This window comes from Muntiacus reevesi, chromosome 3, assembly GCF_963930625.1.
Source record: "Muntiacus reevesi chromosome 3, mMunRee1.1, whole genome shotgun sequence".
NCBI classification, from domain to species: domain Eukaryota; kingdom Metazoa; phylum Chordata; class Mammalia; order Artiodactyla; family Cervidae; genus Muntiacus; species Muntiacus reevesi.
This window is the reverse complement of record NC_089251.1, coordinates 22,875,526-22,902,488: the sequence shown is the minus strand read 5'-3', so window position 1 is coordinate 22,902,488 and position 26,963 is coordinate 22,875,526. Positions and strand designations below refer to the sequence as shown.

Genomic DNA, 26,963 nt, shown 5'->3' with positions numbered 1-26,963 from the left:
AAACCCTTAACTTTATGATGGATATCTACAGTACTTCTGATGTGGTGACATGAGGTGAGGGTGTTAACTGTTCAACAAAAGGAGTTTGCACAATCGTACTGTGTTTGAGTCTTTCAACTGTATCTGGGGGATTAATCACATTGGGTATTGGACATTTTAGATTTGGACTTGAATGTATGGAGAGAGTCACTAAAATCTAGTGTACTAGTCAGATAACAGAGAACAAACTAGTGGTTACCAATAGAGAGAGGGAAGAGGGGAGCAGTAAGGAAGGGAAGGGAATTAAGTAAGGGTAGGGAATTAAGGGGTACAAACTATTATGTATAAAGCTGCAAGAATATATTGTTCAGCACAGGAAATACAGCCAATATTTTATAATAACTGTAAATGGAGACTAACCCATAAAAATTTTGAATCACTGTGTTGTACACCTGTAACTTAATGTAATACTGTACATAAGCTGTACTTAAGTAAAAAAAGTCAAATAGTGCAGAAATAGTGCAGTTGAGTAAATGTAATAAAACTTGAATGTAACAGAGCTGTATAGAGTAGGTTGTTACTTATAATATTATCATAAAATAATAAAGTTCAAGTATTTGAATCTGTACTGAGTCCTAGAGTAGAAAATGTAATAAATCATAGCCCCTTGCCCTTAAGACATTCATAGTCTTGCAAGGGAAATTATTAACAAATAAAGAAAATAATGTGTTAGTATTTTGCTTCCGTTGGTGGTGTTGGGGGGGATTGTTGGGAGTAAATGGTGTTTATATATTAAAGCTTGGCTTTCAACAGCAATTTTATCTCTTTTGTTTACTTCACAATCTTATTAATCAGAACATGCTTTTAGCTCATTTTAAGAGATGGGAATAGTGCTGAAGAAAGTTAATTTAGATTGCTAAGTGTTAGAATCAATGTTCCATCTAGACTCAGGTCTTCTGACTTCATAGGCCAAGCCTGCCCGCCCCCGCCACCTTCCAGAGACTCTTCTCACAGCATTTACATGTAGAAATCCTGACTTTAAGTGGGGAAGTTGGGTACTAGCTGAGATGTTAATGGGAAACAAGGAGAGACAACCCATGTGCTTTATATGAATGGCACCTGGAGTTGTGTGCTGCATTATATAGAGATAACTGGGAATGTGTAAATACTAATAAGCCAGAGGTATAGTGTCACTTCCCTGGTGACTCAGGCAGTAAAGGATCTGCCTGCAATGTAGGAGACCCAGGTTCAATCCCTGGGTTGGGAAGATCCCTTGGAGGAAGGAATGGCTACCCATTCTAGTATTCTTGCTTGGGGACTTCTATGGACCGAAGAGCCTGACAGGCTGCAGTCCATGGAGTCACAAAGAGTTGGCCATAACTGAGTGACTAATATTTTCACTCTTTGACTTTTTCATATTGTCACTTACCAAATATGTGGTGTCATTTTGTATGTTCATCCCTGGCTGAAAATATTGAAAAACTCTTAAACAACTAAAAAACACTTCCGACAGCTGCTCTTTTTTCATTTGTCCAGCAATAGTCGAGTGACCTTGGGCCAGGTTATGACAGGCTTTGGATTTCTTTGTGGTTTCTCTGGGAAACAAATGGACAGCCAATTAATTTAAAATGGTGCATCTAATGTATGGGGGCTTCATTTATATAGTATATGGGGACTTTACTTACAGTATACTGAAGTATATATACTTATAAGTACTATCAGGCATTCAGTCATGTCCGACTCTTTGCGACCACATGGACTGCAGCACACTAGGCTTCCCTGTCCATCTTCAGTTCCTGGAGTTTGCTCAAACTCATGTCCGACAAGTCAGTGATGCCATCCAGCCATCTCATCCTCTGTCGTCCCCTTCTCCTCCTGCCTTCAATCTTTCCCAGCATCAGGGTCTTTTCCAATGAGTCATTTCTTTGCATCAGGTGGCCAACGTATACTATAGTATATAAGACCTTACATACTAAATAGTGTATGTAGTATATAGGGACTTAATACTTCACCTTCCAATACATGGGGTGTGGATTCAATTCTCTGGTTGGGGAGCTAAGATCTCACATGCCTCACAGCCAAAAAACCAAAACATAAAATAGAAACAGTATTGTAACAAGTTCAATGAAGACTTTAAAAATGGTCCACATCAAACAATCTTAAATATATAGAGAGAGTATGTGCATGCTAAGTTGCTTCAGTTGTGTTTGACTCTCACTCTTTGAGACTCCATGGACTAGAGCCTGCCAGGCTCCTTTGTCCATGGGAGAGTCTCCAGGCAAGAAGACTGGAGGGGGTTACCATGCCCTCTTTCAGGGGATCTTCCTGACTCAGGGATTGAACCCGTGTCTCTTATGTCTCTTGCATTGACAGGCAGGTTCTTTACCTCTAGCGCCACCTGGGAATCCCATGCAGTGTATAGTCAGCTTACTGCTTTACCTTGAATGCTGCCCAAGAAAAAAATTAATGTTTCTGTTGCCTGATACGGACTTAAAAGTCTTTTACCAAATTGTGAATTCAGCTTGTTGGCCTTTCTTCAAGCAATACACTACTTTATTAGTTTTCATAATACTATGCTTTGTTTGAATGAGTGTTTTCTCTGTAAAATCTAATGATTAAAGATAGTTTGGAAGTGTCTATTCTGATTTGCTTCTATCCAGTTTTCAGTTGATTAAGTACTTTGGCTTTCATTGTCAATATGAAAATCCATCTGGCTAGAAATCTGTATTAAGTTTGTTCATGTTTGGAATATATAGTAAAATTGCCAGTGATTTTAATTTCCAACATTTCCCATATGTTATGTTTATATATTTACGTCTCATTTTGGCCTTAATTTTTCTCTGAAGAAGTTCTATTACTTGCTTATTTGTGCTTCCTTAGATGTAGTAGACACAAGACTTACCATTTCCATTTGATTTTATTTTCTCGTTGGCACGTGTAGGTGCTGGAGTAATTTTGTGAAGGAGATGAATCAGTGAAGGATAAGTGGGAAGATGATAGTTCTTGTGATTAATCGGGATCTTATCCACAGCTGTTTTCACAGCTCCACTAGACTGTCAGTTCTTTGAGAAGAGACATTGAACACACATTTCTTTCCTGAGATCTAACAAAGGGCTTGGCGTATTAAATACTGATAAATGTTTGTGGAATGAATAAGCGTCTAAGGGTTACTTTGATGCTATTGAGAACAAGGTCTTTGTTATGTTTAGCTTCAAGCCATTAAAAAAGAAGTCAACAAATAAAATCCTTAAATCTGAGAAGACAGATTTAAGCCTACTGCATTAGCCATAATAGCCTTTCTGTACAAAATCTATAACTGTATTCTTGGGGCATCCTCCTAGGCTGTTTTCAGACATATGGTAGCATGTCATACAGCTAAGAGTGATATGGATGTTGCTTCTCAGAATATATCAACACAGTACTGGGAGTGAGTGCCAACTCTGTACTTTTGTAGAGGTCTTGGGAACTTGATGATCCTGTCCTCAAAGCAACAGTCTCCAGAGTTTGTGTCAGATGCTGTAAAGCAGAGCCAGACCATGGTTCTCACAGATAGAGTCCTTGGGGTTCTAGGGTGGTAAGTTTGGGCAAGTTTGAGTAGTATGAGGGGAGCAGTGGGAATGTCAGCTTAGAAAGTGGTGAGGGACAAGCCATCAGGATAATGGTCCGGCAGGTCATCAGTGCCTGAGGCAGAGTTAAGTTTGGAATTTTATTTGCTCTTCTTTCTTAGATATATAGTACGGATAATTCTGTCAAACTCCCACATATTGTAAAGTTGAATGCTTAGTTCAGACATGTAGACTGAATTGCTATGTACTCCTAAGATAAAGATACAGTTAGATGTATACCCCAAAGAGTTTAAAACAGATACTCAGACACAGTACATTTGCATACATGTTCACAGCAGCTGCAAGCTGGAAACAAGCCAAAAGTCTATTAATAGAAGGATGAACAAACAGATCATGGTATATACTTGTGATGGAATATTATGCAACTGTATAAAAGGAACAAACTACCTATCCATGTGACATCTTAGGTCAGTCTCGGAAACAAGGTTACCTATTGTTTGAACCCATTTATACAAAATATCCAGAATAGGTAAATCCGCAGGATCAGAGGGTACCTTGTTGATGGCTGAGGAGAAGGGACAAGGGAAGTAAAGGTACAGTGACTAACCGGTTTTATTTTGAAGTGATAAAAAGGTTTTGGAACTAGATGGAGGCGGAAGAACACTGTGAATGTACTAAATAGCAGTAAGTTATTTGTTTAAAAGTGGTTAATTTTATGTTCATATCAGCTCAATGAAAAAATGATCTCATTAATCCTCTTCTCCCCACAAACCCCCAAAACAAAAAGAATGCATAGAATTAGAATTAGATGCCCTGTTGTCTTGTACTTTGACCTTTTTTTTTTTTTCTGAATAAGGCTAGTATTTCCCCACCTGTGTCCTCTGCATGCTGTGTTCTCTGACTGGAATGTCGTCCTCTATCCATTTTCCACGTCCGAGTCTTATCCAGCTAGAAATGTATACATCACCATCAGGTTTTCTTTGTTCCTCTTCAACTCGCTTTATCTTTCTCAGTGTACGTGTGTGCGCTCAGTTGTGTCTGACTGTGAACTCCTGCCGCCCACCCAACCCCCATGGACTGGAGTCCACCAGGCTCCTTTGTCCACGGAATTTTACAGGCACGAATACCGAAGTGGGTTGCCATTCGCTTCTCCAGGGGATCTTGCCAACCCAAGGACTGAACGCGTGTCTTGCCTCTCCCACAGTGGCAGCTGGATTCCTTACCCTTGCACCACCTGGGAACCCCTCATCTTCCTGAAGCCTGTATCCAAAATCATCTCTTCGTCCTTTGAGGACCCCTAGCACTCTTACCTGTAGGTCTTTTTTGGGTCAAACCCAATTTGACCGTGGGTTATAGTTATTTATACCTATTTCTTAGTTATATCCTTGAGTATGGGGCCTGTATTGTCTGATTTTTTTTTTTTTTTCCTTTCACAGTGTAAGCACGCAGTGTTCATTGGCTAACTATCAGAAGAAACCATACTTTTGAGGAGGTGTGGGAATATTTGTTTCTATGCCAACCTAATTTTTCTATAGCTTAGCCATCCTAGTTAGAACTCAGCGATCCAAAAGATTGATGAGCTCATTCCCTGGATTCAGCATTTAGCTGCTGCGACAGGTGTTCCCTGACAGATGGTGGGAGGACAAGGCCCACAGACAGGGACCTGGAGGCAGGGGAAGAGACCGTCACCTTGCTTTTAGCATGGGTTTCACAAGTGGAGACACCTGTTGTTTAAGCAATTTCCATGGAACAGCCTAGGCCCAGAGTGTGGAGCTTGGCTCTGTCGGCTCTAGTACTGTTCGTTCGTGGTCCTCTGGCTCATTTCTGAATTCTGAAAGCATTCAAAAATTCTCTGAGTTCTGAAAATATTTCTGCCAATGAGATGACTTCTTTTCTGACAAGAGTTCTTGTTAAATTTGTCTGTAATCTGTATATCTTTAAATTTACCCAAAGCTGAATCATGATTATTATTTGTGGGGCTTAAAGTTTTGAAGTGTTGCTCCAGAGCACCCTTGTGTCCTCTAGAATGTAAGTGGGATGTCCCATGGCATACATAAACAGATGCTGGCAGGCGCCTCTGCTGTGGTGGAGGTGCGGCTGCTGATTCGGAGGCACTGAGAGCTTCTAAGGGGCGTTAGAAATGGTCAGATACGATCTTAATTTAGTTGATTATTTTCTGTAGTACATACCTTATTTTAATTCTTTGAAACTTAGTCTTTTTTTTTTTTTTTTAATTAAGTAGGCTAGGACAATCCATTTCTTTCCCTAGTATATAAATAGCCTTATATGGCAACTTTTTTTTTCTGATAAAGAATTATATCTTCTGTTCTCATAGTGACTTGTCACAGCAGTGGAGAGCAGAAAGTATTCTCAGGCTGTGGAAAAAAATGCCAGTTTTAATACTGTAACGTATTAGCCACTGATAATTTGGTAATAAAGCATACATGCTTATTCTCTTGCATTAGATGAAAAAGCACATATTGACATAAGTAGAACCTCACTTTTTTTTAGGCTTAAGATTTCAGATAACCCCCAGCTGATATTTTGTTGTTCCCTCCACCCCATACTCTTGTGATTCTGGAGGTTATGGAATTACCAGTGGGCCTGGGAATTGTCAGTCAGTGGCTTAATCTCGGTGGTTTTGTTAATGTTTGAGAGATGGTGATGTGTCCTGACGTTCACAAAAGTGGGCATGACATTGTGTTGCCATGAGATTAGATAATGCATGTATTGAATTTGAGGATTGCCTGGTTTTATATATATATATATATTTTGATTTAGTAGGTATTTAGTCATAGAAAGTTAGAAGTGGGGTTAACACGAAAGTTGTGGTCCAACCTCAGAGCTGTGGGAGCTGACACCTGAAGGGTCGCTCAGGTTATGAGCAGGGTAGCATTTACATCCAGGCCAGTGTTTTACTCACAACAGCATAGCTGTTCTCCTCCCAGTATGCATGTGTATGTGTGTCTGCACGCACTCACAGAATTGTTAGTGTATTCTCCTTTCATTTGTATGAATTATATTCCTGCTGTCATTGTTCTTATGCTATTTTCTTCATTAAATTGAGTCACAGTACTTGCATGTGCACATTCAAGTGTGTACGAACAATTGCTCTTCAAGATCTTGGAAATATATTTCAACTAGGTGTCACTAAGATCAAAGGAAAGCATCATTTCTGTTTTCTGTTAAAACAGTCCAGAGTTCTTGATGATGTTCTTATAATTTTCTTACCTTGTTGAACAAAGAATTTATGTGCCTGTGTTTCAAATTCAGCCCGGCTACGATGACCTTAATCCTGATTGGAGACTCTCTACTGAGAAGAGAAAAAAAATCAAAGGTGAGTTGTATGATGTATGATAATTAAAACCTTAAGAGACTCTTCATCTTTAGTAAAAGTACATAGGATAAAGAATATGTAGGGGAAGGAAAACTCTTTTTTTCTTTCTACTACTCTGGGTTCTCTGGCTGGGGCCTTATAAAATGGGGCTGACAAAAGATAGATTAATCGGAGAAATAAGCAGAAGTTTGTTAGTGTGTACTTTGAGTTGATACATGGAGTAACTCAGAGGGTTGATTAGAAATTGGGCTTATATAGCATCAGAGAAAGTTTCTAGAGAAGTGTGAAGACAAAGGAAAAGTAGTTGGGATTTCTCAGTTCAGTTCAGTTGCTCGGCTGTGTCCGACTCTTTGTGACCCCATGGACTGCAGCACTTCCCTGTCCATTGCCAACTCCTAGAGCTTGTTCAAACTCATGTCCATCAAGTCGGTGATGCCATCCAGCCGTCTCATCCCCTGTCGTCCCCTTCTCCTTCTGCCTTCAATTTTTCCCAGCATCAGGGTCTTTAAAAACGAGTCAGTTCTTCGCATCAGGTGGCCAAAGTATTGGCATTTCAACTTCAACATCAGTGCTTCCAGTGTACTAACCAGGCCTGACTCTCTTTAGCTTCCAAGATCAGATGAGGTTGGGAGCATTCAGGGTGGTATGGCTGTAGACTGGAGTTTCTAGGAGTGGAAATACGTGGGGAAAGTAGTGGGATGCAAGCACTAGTTTGTGATGTAGGTTCCTTTGGTGCTCTCTTTGGCCTCATAAGAGTTGAAATTTGTCTCCAGTCATGAACTCTTGTTCCTCCTGGCAGAGAGTGAAGAGCACAGCTTTGTACATTTATGTCCTTTGTTGTTGGTATTTAGTCGCGAAGTCATGTCCAGCTGTGGCCCCATGAACTGTAGCCCGTCAGACTCCTCCATCCATGGGATTTTCCAGGCAAGAATACTGGAGTGGTTTGCCATTTCTCCTTTAGCGGATCTTCAGACCCAGGAACTGAACCTATGTCTCCTGCATTGGCAGGCGGATTCTTTACCACTGAGCCACCAGGAAAACCAAAATTTATGTCCTACTTTTAGGCAAATAGAGGACAGAGAGCTTTCCTTGTATCTTCTTCTTCCTTGCCTCCAGCCCCAAATAATCCTTATACCAAAGTGGTATATTTTGGAGTGGCATATTCTGCCACCCTACGTATAAAAGTCTCTGGATACCTCTTCTTCACTTTGGAGGGAACATTAAGATTTCATAGAATGGGGACAAGGCAACAGATCCAACTTTCTGCTGGTCAGTTGTTAATATTTCAAGTTTTCCCAAGGCTGAGTCAGAGCTGTGTCAGGCAGCATGGCTCTCCTGTCTCAAGCCAGCATGGAGACGGCAAGTTCACAGGTCACACGTGTGGTCCTTTGTAAATTAGCCTGCAGGAGGTTGCAGGAAGGGGTTTCTCAAAGGGGAAACTGAGCAGTTATCGCTGGACCTGGGCTGAGCGTGTGGTAGGTAGTAAGTAATGAGAGATTGGAAGGATTTTTTTTCAAACATTTCCCATGTCTAAATTATTATTATTTTTTAGTAATGAGCATGTATTACTTTTATAAATAAATAAAACCTGCATTATTTACAGTTAATTAGAAGCAGTAGTGATTATTTAATTGGTAGATGAAAACTAAAAACAGAAATTTAAAAATTAAGACTTTGACTAATCAGTTCTTTCTTTTTTTCTGGTGAAACTCCCCTATTCAATACTTCTGAATTTTTAGGTGTCTTCTATAAAATGAATCATAGTTACCAGGCTTCAAAATCTTTATTAAATTATGCTTCTAGTTACATTGAAATAGATTAAAAGTACTAATTCATTTATATCATCTGTCATGTTCATATATTCACTTTTGTTAAATAATCATTCAAAATACTCGTTTAGAAAAACATTTTTGAGAAAATAATTTGTCAAAGCAGAAGGTTGACAACATATTTAAATGATTTGCTCTTTTTCATCCCCCTTTACATTAAGCTATAAGCTGAGGAACATTGATTTTCATGTTTTCTTGGAATTCCTTATTTGTATAGATTGGTTTAGGCTTAAATAGGAAGAAGATGTTGAGTTATTATAGTCTTTGTTTTTAATTAAAATAATGGGTTATTCTAATAGAGTTAATTTCCTATTTTATCTTTTGCTTGGTGGTGCTTCACGACTTCTGGGATCTTTGTTCCCTGACCAGAGATCAAACCCAGGCCAGAGCAGTGAAGGCACTGGTCCTACCCACTGGGCCACCAGGGAATTCCACTAACTTATTTTGCTCAAATGTTTACATATATTTTAAAGTTTATGGTTTTCTGTTTTATGTATTAGCTTTGAACCTCATCAGATTGTCAGTGGAACAAGTAAGGTATGAAAAGGGCAATAAAATTAGAATAAATATCATGCTATTTCCTTTTGAATGCCTCAGTTTGGTGAACCACAATTCATTTTTCTCTTCCCCCACCCCACCCATTTCTTTACTGGTCTTGAATGTATTTTCCTCTTTCTGATTAGTTGCTGGTGTGTGTGATCAGTCGTGTCCGACTCTTTGTGGGCCCCATGGACTATAGCCCACCAGGCTCCTTTGTTCATGGAATTTTCCAGGCATGAATACTGGAGTGGGTTGCTGGGTATTTCTTCAGGGGATCTTCCTGATGCAGGGATTGAACCCACGTCTCTTATGTCGCCTGCATTGGCAGGTGGGTTCTTTACCACTAGTGCCACCTGGGAAGCTCCAGTTGCAAATGTAGGGGAGAAAAAATTCTTTTTCCTTCTACCCTACTAGATTCTGAAATCAACTAAGACCCAGTAAATTGGACTAACAAAGAACCGGTTAATAAGAAAAAAAGGCATGCACCTTTACTTACTATGTTTTAGGGACATGGGCGCCTTTGCAAGGAGATGAAGACCTGAGGAAGTTAAACCCTATCAGTTTTATTCTAGGTTGGACGAAGAGTGGAAAGTTGTGAAAAACCTTGACAGGACACAGGGTCTGAGCTCAGGATAGTCAGGTGGGAGAGACTTAGCAGGCTCGTCTGCCCGTTTTTTCTCCCCTCGGTCTTTGGAGATAAGGATGCACCTCTCCTCCAGGTGTAGTGAGGGCACCTCCCACATGAAGATCTTAAAACCTGCTACAGAGGGAGGTCGGTGTCCTTCCTGAACCTGCCACTTATCAGTTCATGCCTCTGTTTAAGTGTTGAAAATGGTGACATATCTCTGAATATTTTTCATTTTTGAGCAGAAAGACCTTAATATATTTACCTCTTCATCCCTAGAACTTTGGACTTTGGCAAATCGCTGGCATTCAGATTTTTGTTAAATAAATTACCACTTTGAATCTTATACTTGGACTTCCCAGGTGGCTCAGTGGTAAAGAATCTGCAGTGCAGGATATGTGAGTTTGATCCCTTGGTTGGGAAGATTCCCCTCGAGGAGGAAATGGTAACCACACAGTATTCTTGCCTGGAAAGTCCCACGGACAGAGGAGCCTGGTGTGCTACAGTTCATGGGATCGCTAAAGGGTTGGACACGACTTAGAGACTAAACAGTAGTCTTAAATTTGAGTCATAATCTGAGTGATGACTTATATTTTATTCTTACTATTTGTCATAGCTTTAGGGCTCAAATATGTTTTTAAAATTGGTTATTGGACTAAGTGTGTTGTATGTAACCCATATTGATGGATGCATTTCTGTTCATTACTTTTCCCCCCATTAGATAAGGAGTCTTTTTACCCACTGATAGATGTGAACTGGTGGGTGGACAGCGCAGTGATTTTGGCTCGCTGCTCTGGTGCTTTGACTGTTTCATCAGTGAAAACGTTGAAGAATTTACTGGGAAAGTCATGTGAATGGTTTGAACCGTCGCCTCAAGTCACTGCTACCCATGATGGGGGATTTTTAAGTTTGGAGGTAATTCTTCCTTTTTAAAGCAATGAGTGTGTTTGAGAGTAGTCGGGAAGATCCCCTGGAGAAAGGCATGGCAGCCCACTCCAGTATTCTTGCCTGGAGAATCCTATGGACAGAGGAGCCTGGCGGGCTATAGTCTATGGGATTGCAAAGAGTCAGACATGACTGAGTGACTAACCCTGCTCACTACTACTGTGTATTACACCAGGAATTTAAATGTCTGATTTTTAATTTTGGTTATCCTATTATTTAATCTTACCTTTTTTTCTTTTTTAACATTTCCAAAAAAGAATTATTATTAGAATTTCACAGCTTCATTGGGGACATAATTTACATACCACAAAATTCATTCATTGTTAAGTGTATAATTCAATTATTTTTAGTAAATAGGAAGAACTGTGCAACCGTCACCACAACCCAATTTTAGAATATTTCTGTTGCACCAAAAACTTCCTTCCTTCTTATTTATAATCTCCACTCCCACCTCCTCTGTCCCATGCAACCACTGATGTGCTTTCTCTATATTCTTTTATCTCTTCTGGGTAATTCATAAAAATGAGGTCAACACTGCATAGTCTTCTGTGTTTAGATTCTTTTACCTGGTATAATGTCTTTGACATTCATTCATGTTGCAGTTAAAACCAAAAGTTTCTTATTGGAATCAGAGCTTGAGTGCAGTATAAAAAAATCTAATGTTTAGTCATTTTAAAAAACTGCATTTGTATAAGAAAGAAAACCATTTTTAGTCTTTTTGTTTTCTATAAAGCACTTTTCTCTAATGGACAGGATAGACTTTCCCCCCTAGATTAATTATTTAAAAACATAAAGAATATTACTACCAAAGAAATACAGTCTTTAACCTATTTCTGTGAAATATGAGAACTTAAAACTTTTGGTTCTTCTGTTAAAAAACACTTGCTTATCATGTCAAAAAAATTTGAGATGAGTGTAGTATTTTAAAGTTATGTTTTGGTCATTTAAATTTCTTACTTTATTTCCAAGTTAATGACCTTCAATAGTTTTCATTTCAATGCAATTTGACAATTCTTTTTTACCCATAAATGTGGTACTCAGTCTAAAGATGTTCTTTAAAGAAAATCATGTTTTAAAATCAAAGTCAACTCTGTTAAGTTTGGAATGAAAGTTATCTTTAGCAGGCAGCCTTCAGCCTCAGAACTTTGTGAAGCTTCAGACATTGTTTAAAAGTTGGGCAGAAGGGTAGCCATTCTTGGTAGAGCAAATAAATACCTTCATGTTCATTTGCTAAATGGATTGAAACAAATCATCTTTTCACAGCAGGTACCAAAATATCAAAAAGAAACAATTTAACATTCTCAATTCCTTTACTTCCTTAAAATAATTACCAAGCATATGTTGTCCGAGACCATATTAGTAACCTATTATTAAAGCAAGCTTTGGTTTGAGAGATTCGGAACCAGTGACTTGTGTGCATACTTCCGGAGTTGTTGATGTATGTAGAGTTTGTTGTTGGGTTCCTTTGAATTCCATGCTTAGCCTTAATCTTGCTGCGGATGTAATGCATCAAACCAGAGTAGAATTAAAATGCTTTTCCCATTAGCTCTAAAAACTTGTCTTTAGTTCCTCACTGTTCATTTAACATCTCCTTTTTCAATTCAGTGCGAGATTAAACTTGCCCCCAAACGATCCCGTTTGGAGACGAGGGCGGGAGAAGATGACGAAGGAGAAGAGGATTCGGATTCTGATCAGGAGATCTCTGCCAAGACTCGCTACTTCGGCTATATCAAGCAGGGCCTGTACTTAGTGACGGAGATGGAGCGGTTCGCACCGCCCCGGAAACGCCCGCGAACCATTACTAAAAACTACCGCCTGGTGAGCCTGCGGTCCACGACCCCCGAGGAGCTCTACCAGAGGAAGGTGAGGGTGTCCCGTTACTGTGCATTTCACAGCTTCAGTTTTGATTGTGTTGGGAAAAACATTATTTTTTTAATAAACGAAGAAATTGAAAGCGGGATTGTTTTATCATTGATGTGTTGCAAACGTCAGTGTGAAAAAGCTGCTGAAAACGCCGCCGCTCTTTGTGCCTGAGCGCTCCCGCAGGAGCGGTGGGTGGAGGTGAACTCGCCTGGACCCCTGTCCCCTTGGCGGCTCCGCCCAGGTTTTCACTCCGCTTCCTGTGGCCTTCGGCTCTCACCTCCTCTGTGCCGAGGACAGCTGTCTGCTCAGGCTGCAGCGGGGGAGGGAAGGACTTGCAGGCTGGATTTCTAGTCGGGGGGTTGCCTGGGAAGCAGATTCGATCAGCACCGAGTATCCCACGTGTCTGTGCTGCAGCGTCAGGGAGGAGACCTGGCAAAGGACTCGGGCTGCCGCCCTGTTTGTGCTGGCTTTGCTGTTTCACTCAGTAAGCACAGGCGAGTGACCTCTGTTTCTCATTTTTCTGGTAAAGCGCTTAAATAGATACTTGATCTCTCTGCCCCTCATCATGTTTGTGAGCTTTCTGGTGCCGCAGGGCGTGTGGGGGTGGTTAGGAGTGCGTGACCTCCACTATTGCCATTCATTCTGCCATCATAGTGACACTGCGACAGCTCGGTAACATCGCATTCCTGTTCATTTCCTTGTCCAAAGATCGAAAGTGAAGAGTATGAGGAAGCCTTGTCCCTGGCTCAGACCTACGGCCTGGACACTGACCTGGTGTACCAGAGGCAGTGGAGGAAGTCAGCGGTCAACATTGCTTCAATTCAGAATTACTTGGTATGTTTACATAGTTTGATAACATGTAGTAAGAGTCATAGTCCTTCCCCTGGTGGCTTAAATGGTAAAGAATCTGCCTGCAATGCGGGAGAACTTGGTTCAATCCCTGGGTTGGGAAGATCCCCTAGAGAAGGTAAGGTTCTTCCTTAATGGAATATCTCATGGCTGTAGGGCTTCATATTGGAGTACTTTTCACTGATGACTTTTCTTTGTGAAGTGTTTTATTCAACCTGGAAAAATTATCTTGTTATCAGGTTCTGTTGGCTCTGCAGCTGGATTGTTGGTACCAAAGACCTGTGAGCAAATATTCCCTGATAAACCAGCCAAGTACCTGGTCTTGGCCTAACCCTTTTCCCTTCATCCACCTCAGTCATCTCAGTTCACTGCCATAAGTCAGGGTCCTGTCAAGAGTCAGGAAACACACAGGAATTTGAAGAGAGACAGTTTTAATACAGAGAATTATTTTCTGGTAATGAGAGATTAAGTGTATGAGAGCAAAGAGAACTTGAAGGAATAACCTGGGGCTGAAGGGAATGTTTCCAAGGAGGTAGGAAACTCAGAGGAGAGGTGGTGGTCAGAAAACGCTGGAGGCTGGTAAATAGGAAATGCCCCCACTAGCAAGAAGGCTGGTAGATAAGGAACCATGGCCAGGACTGAAAAGAAAAAATACGCACTGGAGTGCAGGCAAGCCTAGTTTAGGAAGCTTCCCGTTCAGGTGTCTGGGAGGTTCACTGGGGAGGAGTCTGTCCATGGCAGTCCAGTCGACGACCCTAAGTGGGACATTGTCCTCTGAAGAAGGAAGCAGGCAGAAAGCATCACTAGATGGTCCTTTGACAGCACTGCTGGCTACCCAGACACAGGCGCTGGAAGAACCCGCACATATCTGACTGCAGACCAGAGGCTCTTCCTTTCCAGGGCCCGCCCCCTGCAGCGCCCTCTGTTGACAAAGCTTAGTATCATGTCGGCCTCAAATGGGACATGCTATTTATCTCTCTTAGCCAGCTCTGAAGAGTACCTTTGAAGTTGAGAGGCAAAAATAGAAAACTGGCATATCAGTCTTGTCAATACCCCCTTTTTGCTTCAATTCTCCAACTGTATCCTCCTTACTACCGCATTACCACAGTTACAGTTACTATGCAGCCTGTTAATTTGGATCCTTGCTCCTTTTGTAAGAAGTAGTTGAACTCATACCTATTTTTAGCAGATTGTGAGTTCTCACTTAGAAAGGAAAATATGTTTACATTTAGAAATATTCTAAGAAATGTTGGGAAATTTTCGTGGTAATTGTTTTCCCTAAAAATTCATGTACATGAGTAATAAAAAATAACAATCTGAAAAAGTTGTATGTAAGCAGTTGATGCTTTAAGCCAAACAGGAAGATAAACTGTTAATACAAATAAGATATCAGAGATAAGAGAGTATGAAGGATAATAAAGGGAGAAGACAAAGTTGCTTGTATTTTCTTTAAGACTATCAGAACACCAAACCTGCTTTATCTTTTTTCTTTTGTGACTCAGGACAGTGAGCTCGTGAGTTCATGTTTATTCACTTAATGGCCTTTTCTGTAACACAGTAAAGGGTGGTTTTGGTCTCTGATGGAGCTGACAGATGTTAGGAGAGACAAATCATGTACTTTTTTTTTTTATTGGGGGAAATGCTTAATTCAAAAAAATAAATAGTCAGTGAAGAGTAGAAGCACTATGCCAGAAATGGTGAAGGGGTACAAGAGTGGCATAAATATGGCCTTGTTTTTTGGGAGCTTTTAATCTTATTGAGAGGACAAGCTTCATCTGTAACCTACTTTGACCATACAAGAGGTTGCAGACAAATGCTATGGGAACCCAGTGAAGGTCGCAATCATTTTAGACTCTGCTATGGAAGTCTTTATATAGGAAGATGTTTGGGGCAGGGATTGGAAAGGATTCAAAGTAGAGTTAGAAGAGATGAAGGCATTGTTAATGGGACCAGTGGTATGAGCAAATTAAAGAAAAATGAGCTTGACTCAGGAGGCCTAATCTGTCTTATTCATTGCTATATTTTCATGGCACACAGACGGTACTCAGTAAATATTTCTTGGATGAATAAATGGGCTCTGTAAGTAAACCAGTCTGTTGGATGTGATACTGCATGATAGTGAACATTGGGGTATATGATTAGGCAGATACATTGATTTGGGTTCAAGTGGGAAACCTTGCCAAGGTCCATGTGTCGATGACATGGACTGGTATGGAGGCCCCAGACATGGAGAGGGAGATGTGAATTCAGAGACACCTGAGGAAAGAACTGATAATGAGGGAATGTGTAAAGGAATATATAGGGTATGAGCCAGATTTTACTCTAAATTTGTATCCACAAAGACTCTAGGAAGAGGGCAAGTCAGGGATTTCGAATGGAGTCAGAGAAAGCTGTTGGGAGGGAAGAACGGCCCCTTAGTCTTCCCAGAGAACAGCATGGCATGATTTTTCATGATTGAATCATTGTCTGTGCTTTGGGGTACAGCTCATGGCCAAGTAAATACAGAACCCTGATGTACTAAACAAAACCTTAGTTTTATTTCAAGGTTAGACATATTTCTCATAGTAGCATAAATCTTGCCTTTTTTATTTTCTGTTCTTTCATACAGCCCAAATGCAAACTAAAGAATAGTTAAAAAAAATTTGGAAAGATCTGTGTTTCCAAGAGAAAGTCATCTGAGTTTTGTGTTTCAGTGTGTTTCATTAGAAGAAGGAAAGCAGGTGGAATCATATTCCCTACATTCAGTCCTAATCACCATTAGGAAAAAAGCTTTTTAATGGTGAGGTGTTCCAGCAGGTGCCTGTGGCCAAGCTCTTAGGTAGCTAGCTGTGATTCTGGAAGGCAGATCTCAGGTGCTATCAGATGTCATGGGTTCTTTAATGCCTCTGTTTTTTGGTTTCTCTGTATCCAGAGTAAAATAAAGAAACGATCCTGGGTTCTTCATGAGTGTTTGGAAAGAGTTCCTGAAAATGTGGATGCCGCCAAGAAACTGCTTCAATATGGATTAAAAGGCACAGACCTGGAGGCTCTTTTAGCCATAGGGAAAGGAGCAGATGATGGCAGGTTGGTTACAGAAGGATGTGGATTCAAAAGTGAAGGTGACTTTGTGAAAACTTTTTAAACTGAGACATTGGAAAGGGTCAACTTTTTTTAATTTAGGTTGCTCTGCAATGGAGCAGTTGATTTGACTAATGATTTTTTTAATCTGAGGTCACAGTTTTCTTTCTTCTGAGTGAAATATGTTTACATATGATAGCTTGATGCTAATAAAAGAGCAAATTCTACAAACATTTATTGAATGCTGGCAGCGTCTAAGCTGTGGGTTTAAGGTGATGCCTACCTGGGTGTGCTTACTGGTCAAATGAACCACCACAGGCAAGCCTGAGTTTCATTCACTTTCTTTATCTGTATCGTTATATCCTTCTTCAGAGCATTATCTTGATTAAATTATTTATCTTGTGAAACCTCATAAACTTTTAAGCACCACACAAATGTCAGTTAATAACAATAATAAAGTTATTTGACAGAGGCTGCTGTTCATCAGACATTTGGAACATTATATCCATGGTATATAAATGTGATGGTGTGTTTGATAAGTAATTTAAATGAAACCAACCTTTATTACTATTTTAAGACCTTAAATAGAAGTGATTCACATTATAAATTCTGGGCAACATTTTCTTCATAGGCTGTTTCACATTGCATCACTGTAACCTCCCATGTTTTCCTAAGCAGCTTTCATTTTCTTGGTATTCAGAGTTTCTGCATGTGATGATTACTGATGACTTCTTGCCCACCCCATGGATATAAATGAGAGAATCGCTTTGGTTATAACATATAGCCAAAGCTTTCTTTTAAAGGGTTGGTTGTTTCTGTTTCTGCAAAAAACAACTTAATAAAATCAAAGTAGGGAAAAGTACTTCTTTACTATATGGAATATATACTTATATATATAGATGTGTGTGTGTGTGTGTGTATATAAAGAAAACACACTCCAAAGAAATTTGAGTTTTCTTTTTTTTCTGTCACAGATTTATACTCCCTGGTGAGATGGACATTGACAATATTTCCTACGAGGAGCTTTCCCCACCTGAAGAAGAACCTGCGGAGACGAAAAAGGAGAAGGAGCTCAAAAAGAGACGAGAGCTACTTAAATTAGTGAACTTTTCAAAGTAAATGATATATTACTGTTCATTTGATAATTTCTTTAAAATAGTGATCTGAGTGTGTTCCTTACTAGTGATAATTGCTCCATATTCTTTCAACAACTCAGGTCAAGTGCATTTAGTAGTATTGTACCCTGGTGCTTTTGTGTGTTGTCCCATGAGTTTGGGGCTTAATGGAATATCGATCATTTTTATTCTATTTTAGATCTTAGAGAAATGTGCTTCCAGGTAAATATAAGTGGCCTAATGTAGTTTTTCAAAATAGGTTAACGCTGGAACAAAAGGAACTTTGCCGTTGTAGACTGAAATTATTAACCTACTTAGATCGGCTTGCAACATACGAGGTAAGGAGTAGCTTTAATCAAAGCAATTATGTTCATTCAGTCTGTCATTACGTATGCTGTGGCTGCCTTCCTGTGGGATATTCTTGGTCTTTAGAACTATTTATGTGGGAAAAGTTTGCACAGAAGCACGTTCTCTTGTATATCAATTTTGCTAAAAATTAGGGATTCGTGAGAGGCCAGAAGTTGCTTTGTTAGTCTAGGGAGTAGAAATGTATGCATTATCTTAGCATCTGTGTTTCCTAGATTTATAATCCTTTTCATTTATTTTTATTTTATATTTAAACTTTAGGTTATGGTAGATAGCTATCTATAGTAGCAAATTCAGTATCCACTGGGGTTTAATAATCCAAATATGAATATTCTGACTTACTTTATTTTAATGATTTATTAATGTCTTGAATTTAGTTGGCTAAACTTTGATCCTAGTGATGGCCAAAATTAGACACTTGAACTTAGAGCAAACTTGAAAATTGTTACTTCAGGGTAGCAAACACAAATGTCCCATGTTGGACATTTCAGTAGTGCCCTGGCCTGTCAGATTTGTTAAAGTGTGAGAAGCATTTCTTAAAATATACATAGCTTAGATTGCTTTTCATGTGACCCTCGTAGTTCAAATTACCCAGGATTTAGTATGTATTTCTCAACTTTTGAAGGGCTTCCCTGGTGACTCAGATGGTAAAGAGTTGACCTGCCATGCAGGAGACCTAAGTTCGATCCCTGGGTTGGGAAGATCTCCTGGAGAAGGGAGTGGCTACTTACTGCAGTGTTCTTACTTGGGGAATTCCATGGACAGAGGAGCTTGGTGGGTTATAGTCTATAGGGGTCGAAAAAAAGGGTCGACAGGACTTAACAGTTAACACTTTCACTTATACTTTCTCACCTTTGAAGTTTGACTTCATTTGTAGGTTGCTTCCTCCATCTCTCTGAACCTCCCTTTTAGGGGCATACCTTGACTCTTGGTACTGGCACATAATAGGAAGTCAGTACATGTCATGTGTAGTAATGTGATACACGGCCCCGGAACAGTGGAGATTTTAGTACTCTTGTTGCCTGTAGGCAAAGAAAAGCATTTGATTCTCCACCAGTAAATATGACATATTTTCAGACAAAATACTAGTGACAAGAGAACTATTTCTATGACTTTTCATATCATTTCATACAAACAAGTTACAAAACATTTCTAATAGTTTTATCTGTAGTACAACTAGCTTGACTGTTGGCTGGTCATATTATTTTAAAGCATATTGCTCTATTATGTCTGAGTTCTATGATATTTAGAGGTAATATATAAAATTACTGATGTTGATACAGCTATAGTTTATTATTTTTTATACTTAGTTTCACTGATGAGATCTTAAAAAAGTTCCATAAAATGTTCAGAGTTTCATTACCCAGTTAATTTTCTGTTTTTATTCTTTAGTTACTGAATCGGTATTTCCTATTTGACAGTAGTAAGTACATTTATTATTACATGGTAATAGTGACATTTAAAGTATTTGTTGAGCCCACAAAAAGAGAATTAAGCTAAGCTTTTTAAAAGTAGGTGAAATTGATGAATTTGGCCATTAAAACTTAGAAATGAAGATATTCTAATGTAACGGTTGACCAGCTAGATCATGGTAGAGACAGGCATTGCATTTTAATCACAAGGCGTGGCTTATTTTACTACTGTGATAAATGAGATTAAAATGGATTCATTTAAATTTTATATGAATGCCTATTTTACACCAGATGTCATACCAGTGCTGGAGGTAGAGAGATGAATAAGGGATAATCCTTGTGAAGTCCTCATTAAATGGGCAGTAAGTAATGATAATGAAGATATGAAGAATTGATGGAGCATAATGGAAGAAAACATTAAATTTTTCCTGGGGATGTCCAAGAATATTCTTATGTAGGAAGTGGTATTCAACTACTCCTTAAAAAAAGGAAGGGCGGCTTAGGGGGCTATAGGACTACCATGTAGGAGACGCGAGCATGGATGCTCCATAAGGGTAGTGAGCTTGTTTTGTTTGCTGCAGGATCCCCCAGTTCTCAGAAAGAGACCTGGCTTGTTGAGGAGATTAGAAGGAAAGATTTGTTGAGGAAACCAGTAGGTACGAGAATACCTTAGAAATACCAGCAGATTTGTTGAGGACTTCTGTTTGTTAGCCAGTGTACGTACTTAATTCAGGTTATTTCTTGACAACCCTTTGAGGAAGGTGATGTATCCTCTCAATTTTATGGATGTGAGGCTTTAAGAAGGTAAGTATTTTGTCTAAATCAACAGGAAGCAAGAGCCTCCTGTGAGCATCCTTTTTCTTCCCTCTTTCGTATCTCAGTAGGTTAATGAAGTTGACAAATATTATTGGTTATTTATTTTCTGAAAGGCAGCATGCTAGGTATCTGGAAAAGTGAAAGTGAAAGAAAGTGTTAGTCGCTCAGTAGTGTCCCAACTCTTTCTGACCCCATGGGTTGTAGTCCACCAGGTTCCCCTGCTCACGGAATTCTCCAGGCAAGAACTGGAGTGGGTTGCCATTCCCTTCTCCAGGGGATCTTCCCAACCCAGGGATCAAAATTGGGTCTTCTGCACTGAAGGCTGGTATCTGGGGTTTAGCGTTAACGTGAGCGACGTGAGCCTGAAGTCATCCACTGCAGTGGGGAGACCTACAGTTGCTGCTGCCGTGGCTGACTCCTGTCTGTCCTCTGTGTTTCAGCCTCGCCGCCCCTAGGGAAGCCTTCCTGTGTGTTAACACCCTTCCTATGTGTTGTGCGTTACCTGTTCCTGTTGCCCGTTTGTCTTGCCAACTAGAGTTTTTGAGCTCCTTGGAGAGCAGGGAGGGTGTACTGTTCATGTTATCCGTACTGTCTATCACAGTGCCCCTAGCACATAACTGACACCTAGTAACTGTCTGATTAAAGATTGACTAGTTTCATCTGCAGTTCACATGGATCACTCCAGCAGTAGTAGAGTTAATCCGGAGTTCTAACACAGGTGTAGCAGGTGCTCATGGTACACAGCCGCGTGTAACTCTTGCTTCCTTGTTTTTACCAGGTGGTGGATTTGGGTTGTCCTACTGTAATTGATTTCATAGCCTATTTCATTTACTTCTGGATTAAAAAAAAATTAACAGCGTTTATAAATACAGCCATTTTCCAAATCAAAGAAAGAATGCAGATGTAGTACTTTAGTTAGCAGTTGAGACTTTTATTCAGGCCTTATTTATTTAGGTAAGCAGAACTGTAATGGTTTTTAGCATAGTCTTGTCACCCATGTTTAAAAGCCTTTTCATAAAATCACGGCTTCCCCTCAGGAAATCCTTGGAGTACCTCATGCATCTGGACAGAGATACGATGCTGAATTCTTTAAGAAGTTCAGAAGTCAGAATATTGTTCTCTCAGCAAGAACTTATGCTCGGGTAATTTCTTGTTTGTGAATGAAACAATTATAGTTATTAACACTTTCAGGTCTTTGAGCCATGCTGTTAATGTTACTGCGTGCACATAGCATTACATTTCCTTTTTTTAAAAATTGTAATAGTAACAAATGTAGAGAAAATAGAATCATGTTAAAAATATTTTTTTCATCATTCAAGACTTCTAAAAATAAATTTTAGAGTACTAGATTGAGAAATGTGATACAGACCTGAAAAAATCAGGAATATTTCAAACCACTTCATATCAGAACTGCATTAAAAAAAGCTAATTGTAAAGTTTTGATGTTGTTATACAAGGTCACTTCTTTATTTCTAAGGTTCACATTAGAAGTGTACCCTTGCCTTCTTTACAGGAGAGTAATGTGCAGGCCCTGGAAATTCTGTTCACTTACCATGGGTCTGACCTGCTCCCTCACCGCCTGGCGATTCTCTCCAACTTCCCAGAGACCACATCGCCACACCAGTATTCTGCTTTGCTGCCTGAAGCTTGGTATGTACTGTGTTCACTTTATTTTTAAATAAGAATTTTTGTTTTATGCTAAATATCTTAAAAAAATTCTAATCTAAAACTTTTTTCTGATTATAAAATTATTTCTAAATTATTTTAAAGTGATTCAAATGTGTCAGCGTAACAAGACCACTTTAACTTAAGGAACATTCTCTTTAGTTTCTTTTTTTCTTCTTGAAAGTCTCCTGCTACTGAAAAAAAGACTCATGGTTTTATTGCTGTATACTCAGTATGTACTGCTTTGTGATTGAGAACAGTTTTTAGGATAACAGTATCTGTTTGAATTAGTTGTATCTGTTGGAAGTTAAAATGTAGTTCTAACAACATTTAATAGGTCCAGGGGACCCAGGAATGTTCTGGTGGTCCTGCTTAAGTGCAGCCAGGATTTGAATCTATGTTAGAGTTAGGTCAGTAAGCTCTAAAAATAGAAGTTATAAACTCCCTATTTTGTGTTTCTATTAGTACTAAAAATGTAATTCTTTATTATGATAAAAGTGAACAAAAAGGAAAACCTTGGGATGCACTATTTATTTTCAAACAATTTCTTTTAGATCTGAATGGTGATAAGTAAATGCATTTTATAAATATGTATTTATAAATATTTCAGAATCTAATTAATTTATTTTTTGCCTGTTTGCAAAATAGATCTAATCTGAATGGTAATGACTTTTTTCTACTGTAAATTGTTAGTATAGAGAATGGGTCATTGTCTTAAAGTTTTTTCAAAAGGTAATTTCTTCTTAGATTTGAATTCATTTTTTGGCATTGTCTTCTGATGACTGTTTAGATAAACGTTTGATTTTAACCTAAAATTTCAGCATTGGTTTGCAGAATAGTTTTACAATGCCCAGTGTTATGTATTGTTTTTGAATGCCCTGTAGTTCCTGCCATAACTGATTTAAATTGTAATAAATAGCTTAGGTATATCATTGCAGAAGAGATTAATTAGATATTAGTTTGAACCTTTCTTGTGGGATGTGTTGCTTAGACAAACTTTGAAAAGACTGATTTCTTGAGTCCTTAAGTTCATTTTAAACATAATGAGAAAATCAAGATTTTTTTTTGTTGTTAATCTTTGTTTCTCAAGAAAGTCTTTTCACGTTGAGTATATTTTTGCTATAGTTAGAAGGAGAAAGAACAATAGGTTTTAATAGTAATGTCTATGTTTCCTTACAATTTTATATGACTACAAAGCAAAATTACAATTATGTTTGAGGCATAGCTTCTTCTGTGAGGTTTCATTAATTAGTCCTTTCTCTATATTCTCATAATGCTTTTGTCCATTCTTATAGTGTAGCACTTTTTATGTTTTATTATAACCAGTCATTTTTATTACTGCTTTTCTCCCCCCTGTTCTCTTCTTTAATAAATATTCAGCCTTAAACTCACAGTCTCTAAGGCAAAGGCCATGTCTTCCTGAGTTTTCAATTTCCAGGGTCTAGGTGTTTGTGTAGTGGGTTCTCTAAAGTTGTTTGCTAACTGGATAAATTAGTCCATTTTATGCCCATTTACAGAAAAGATTAAAGGATGTCCTGGAGGGGTTGCAAGTTTCACCAAGACTCCCAATGCCTTAAAGATTCAATTGCTATTTTAGCCAATAGCTGAAGCTTGCACTCTTTAATCCTAGTTTAAGTTTTAGTCTAATGGACATGTGGTGGTGGTAGTTTAGTCGCTAAGTTGTGTTCGACTCTTGCGAACCCATGGACTGTAGCCTGCTAGGCTCCTCTGTCCTTGGGATTCTCCAGGTAAGAATACTGGAATGGGTTACCGTTTCCTTCTCCAGGGGATCTTCCCAACCCAGGGATGGAACCCTGGTCTCCTGCATTGCAGGCAGATTCTTTACCAACTGAGCTAATGGACATGTAGATCCATAAAATGCAATCTTGAGACTTATTTCCCTTTTGAGGAAGTACATTCTTTGAGAACTTGGTGTTCAATACCTTTTCAAATCACTTGGAAGCATTGGGTCAGGTGGACACTTTTACAAAGTGTCTGATTGTTGCAATGTTGACGGAGCCCCTTCCACTTGCCTGGGGCTGTAGTTGGGGTTTTGAAATGACGAACACAGTTCCTCTTCAGCAGGAGTCATGACATATGCTTTACCCACAAGGAACTTCTGTTCCCGCTTACAGCATCATGCTTTCAAACTGAGGACGAGATGGGTTGAAAAGACTCTAAATCTGCAGCCTTTTTTGCTTTCTTCTCAGTTAACAGTGTTTGCCAGCTCGTGAAATGATCTTGCCACTTTCTTGTTTCCTACCCTGAACAGCTGTAGAACTTTCTGTGTGCATGCCTTGTTTGTCTTTGAGCTTACTCATTGCTCAGTGGCAGAGCCTGTATTTCATCCTGCTTTATCGTCCCTTCAGCCCCCCAACTTGTATTTTGCAAGTAGTAATGACTCTTTAATTATCCCTTGAGTTGATTGGAAACCAGTCACTGAGCTCTAAATGTATGGCTCCCAAACACGGAGTGGCGCTTCACTCTTGTGCAGTGGCTGTCTCCTGAACTTGCGGGGCCTGCTCCCTCCTCAGGGTGTTTCAGGGTCATTGAGCCCCTTTGTGGGGTGCCCTTCTCCTGGGTCTCCATATGACTCAGCCTCTTACTTCCTTCTGTCTTTTGTACTCAAAGGCTCCCTCTTCAAAACACCTTTCTCAATCCCTCTTTCCCTTTGCCTCTACCCCCTCCTCACTCTTGGAGTGAGGAGTTTTCATTTCTTCATAGCATTTACACCTAACATATCATATTTTATCATTTATACAAACAATGAAGTTGCTCAGTTTGTGTCTGACTCTTTGCAACTCCATGGACTGTAGCCTACCAGGCTCCTCCATCCATGGGATTTTCCAGGCAAGAATACTGGAGTGGGTTGCCATTTCCTTCTCCAGGGGATCTTCCTGACCCAGGGATCGCACCCTGGTCTCCTGCATTGCAGGCAGATGCTTTACCCTCTGAGCCACCAGGGAAGCCCCTAAATATGATAAAATCATAAATTTATCATTAATTTGTATAACATATCATTTATTTGTCTTACCTACTTCATCTCATCTCCCTTCGCTCTTCTATTTACAATTTTACTCTCAATTTAAGTCCTTTTTTTCCTGCTTTATTTTCTTCCTAGCATTGATCATTAACTTAGTTGTGTTTTACTTATTCACTTGTTGATTATGTTTATTCTTAAAAAATGTCACCTCCAGTAGCACAAGGTTTTTTGTATGTTTTCTTCCCTTCCTTACACCCTGAACTTAGAATCGTTCATGGCATGTTGTAGGCACTCAGTAAATACTTATTGAATGAATGGACAAATGAATGAATGAATTAATATAAAATCTGTAAGGGAAGGATTTTGTGTCTTGTTCACTAATGTAACCTCAGTGTCTCGAACACCTTGGGATCAAAGCAGCAACTCAGGAAGTTGTTTTGAATGGTTGGGTGTGAATGGAAGAGCACGTGGATTTTACGTTTTAGAGTTCAAGCTATTTAGTATGTTGATTAATAGTAGTGCATGTGTGCATGCTAAGTCGCTTCAGTCGTTACCGTCCCTATAAACTGTAACCCACCAGGCTTCTCTGTCCATGGGGATTCTCCAGGCAAGAATACTGGGGTGGGTTGCCATGCCCTCCTCCAGGAGGTCTTTCCAAACCCAGGGATCGAACCCAAGTCTCTTACATCTTGTGCATTGGCAGGCAGATTCATCACCACTAGCACCACCTGGGGAAGCCCAAAGAGTAGTAGTAAATTATGCCAAATAGTCGACCTTTTACCTAACGTATTTTGAAATCCATTGACAAAATGTTTGCTTTGGCATTTAACCAAAGTTTGATTAACTAATTTTGATTGAACCAAATTTTTTGGTTATGACTGCTGTGAAGCTTCTTTGGTTTGTGTTATTTTAGTGTTTTATATTGTCATCTTGCATCTTGGATCATCATGTGTATTTGACATTGGTGAAGAGTCACCAAGTTGTAGAAAACTTGGAAATTACATTTTCTGTCATAAGTGATAAATCCATTTGTTACCTACCTATCCTTAGTTTTCATTGCTGTTAACCATTTACATTTTATATTCTATTGGACTGCTTTAAAGTACAAAGTGACGTTTCTTACCATCTTTGTTAGCTTTCACAATTTATGGTAATAGTTTTTTTTTGCTGAAAGAGAACTACGTTTTGACTTTGAGTATTTTTGATGCTTATAGCCTGTTTTAGAAAGCTTATTTAGGTTTTTTATTTATGCCTCTTGTCTTATTGTAGAATCTTTCCAGAATGGTGAGAGCAGTCTCATTTAAAAGGTTGTGTTTAAAACAGTTACCTCTTGAAATAGTAAGGCAGAAGGATAAGAGTATTGATTCTAGCTAGAGCCAAGTTGCTTAGATTTCTGACCTTGGACACATTTCCTAACTGCACCTCAGTCTTCATACCTGTAAAATGGGGATGACTATAGCACTTCATAGCATTGTAAGAATGTCTGAGTTAATGTATGTAAGACACTGGGAACAGTGCTTGGCACCAAGTAATTGCTATTTAAGGCTTAAGAACTATTAATGCAGAATCCCATGCTAAGGCCTTGTCCTTATATATGTCATAAATAATTATTTTAAACTTTTTATTGCAATATTTTTATAGTTACAGAAACGTTTCAAAAATAATCTAGAAAGTTCCCATATACCTTCACCTGCTTCCTCTTCCTTTTTACATGATCATAGCACATTTTTCCAGAGAAGGCAATGGCACCCCACTCCAGTACTCTTGCCTGGAAAATCCCATGGATGGAGGAGCCTCGTAGGCTGCAGTCCATTGGGTCACGAAGAGTTGGACATGACTGAGTGACTTCACTTTCATTTTTCACTTTTATGCATTGGAGAAGGAAATGGCAACCCACTCCAGTGTTCTTGCCTGGAGAATCCCAGGGATGGGGTCGCACAGAGTCTGACACGACTGAAGTGACTTAGCAGCAGCAGCACATTTTTCAAAACTCTGAGATTACTGCTGGAATAATCC

General features: G+C 39.3%; 1 protein-coding gene across 1 annotated transcript in view; it reads left to right on the top strand.

Annotated features, from left to right (window-relative positions):
* Nucleotides 1–26,963, top strand: part of NBAS (NBAS subunit of NRZ tethering complex) — a 312,486-nt gene that overhangs the window by 65,918 nt on the left and 219,605 nt on the right. Inside the window, exons 13-21 of the mRNA XM_065928602.1 lie at nucleotides 6,819–6,882; nucleotides 10,598–10,791; nucleotides 12,427–12,684; nucleotides 13,393–13,518; nucleotides 16,445–16,596; nucleotides 17,565–17,705; nucleotides 17,965–18,043; nucleotides 21,337–21,441; nucleotides 21,813–21,949. Of these exons, the coding sequence (XP_065784674.1) occupies nucleotides 6,819–6,882; nucleotides 10,598–10,791; nucleotides 12,427–12,684; nucleotides 13,393–13,518; nucleotides 16,445–16,596; nucleotides 17,565–17,705; nucleotides 17,965–18,043; nucleotides 21,337–21,441; nucleotides 21,813–21,949 (1,256 nt within the window). The remainder of the gene's footprint in view (nucleotides 1–6,818; nucleotides 6,883–10,597; nucleotides 10,792–12,426; nucleotides 12,685–13,392; nucleotides 13,519–16,444; nucleotides 16,597–17,564; nucleotides 17,706–17,964; nucleotides 18,044–21,336; nucleotides 21,442–21,812; nucleotides 21,950–26,963) is intronic.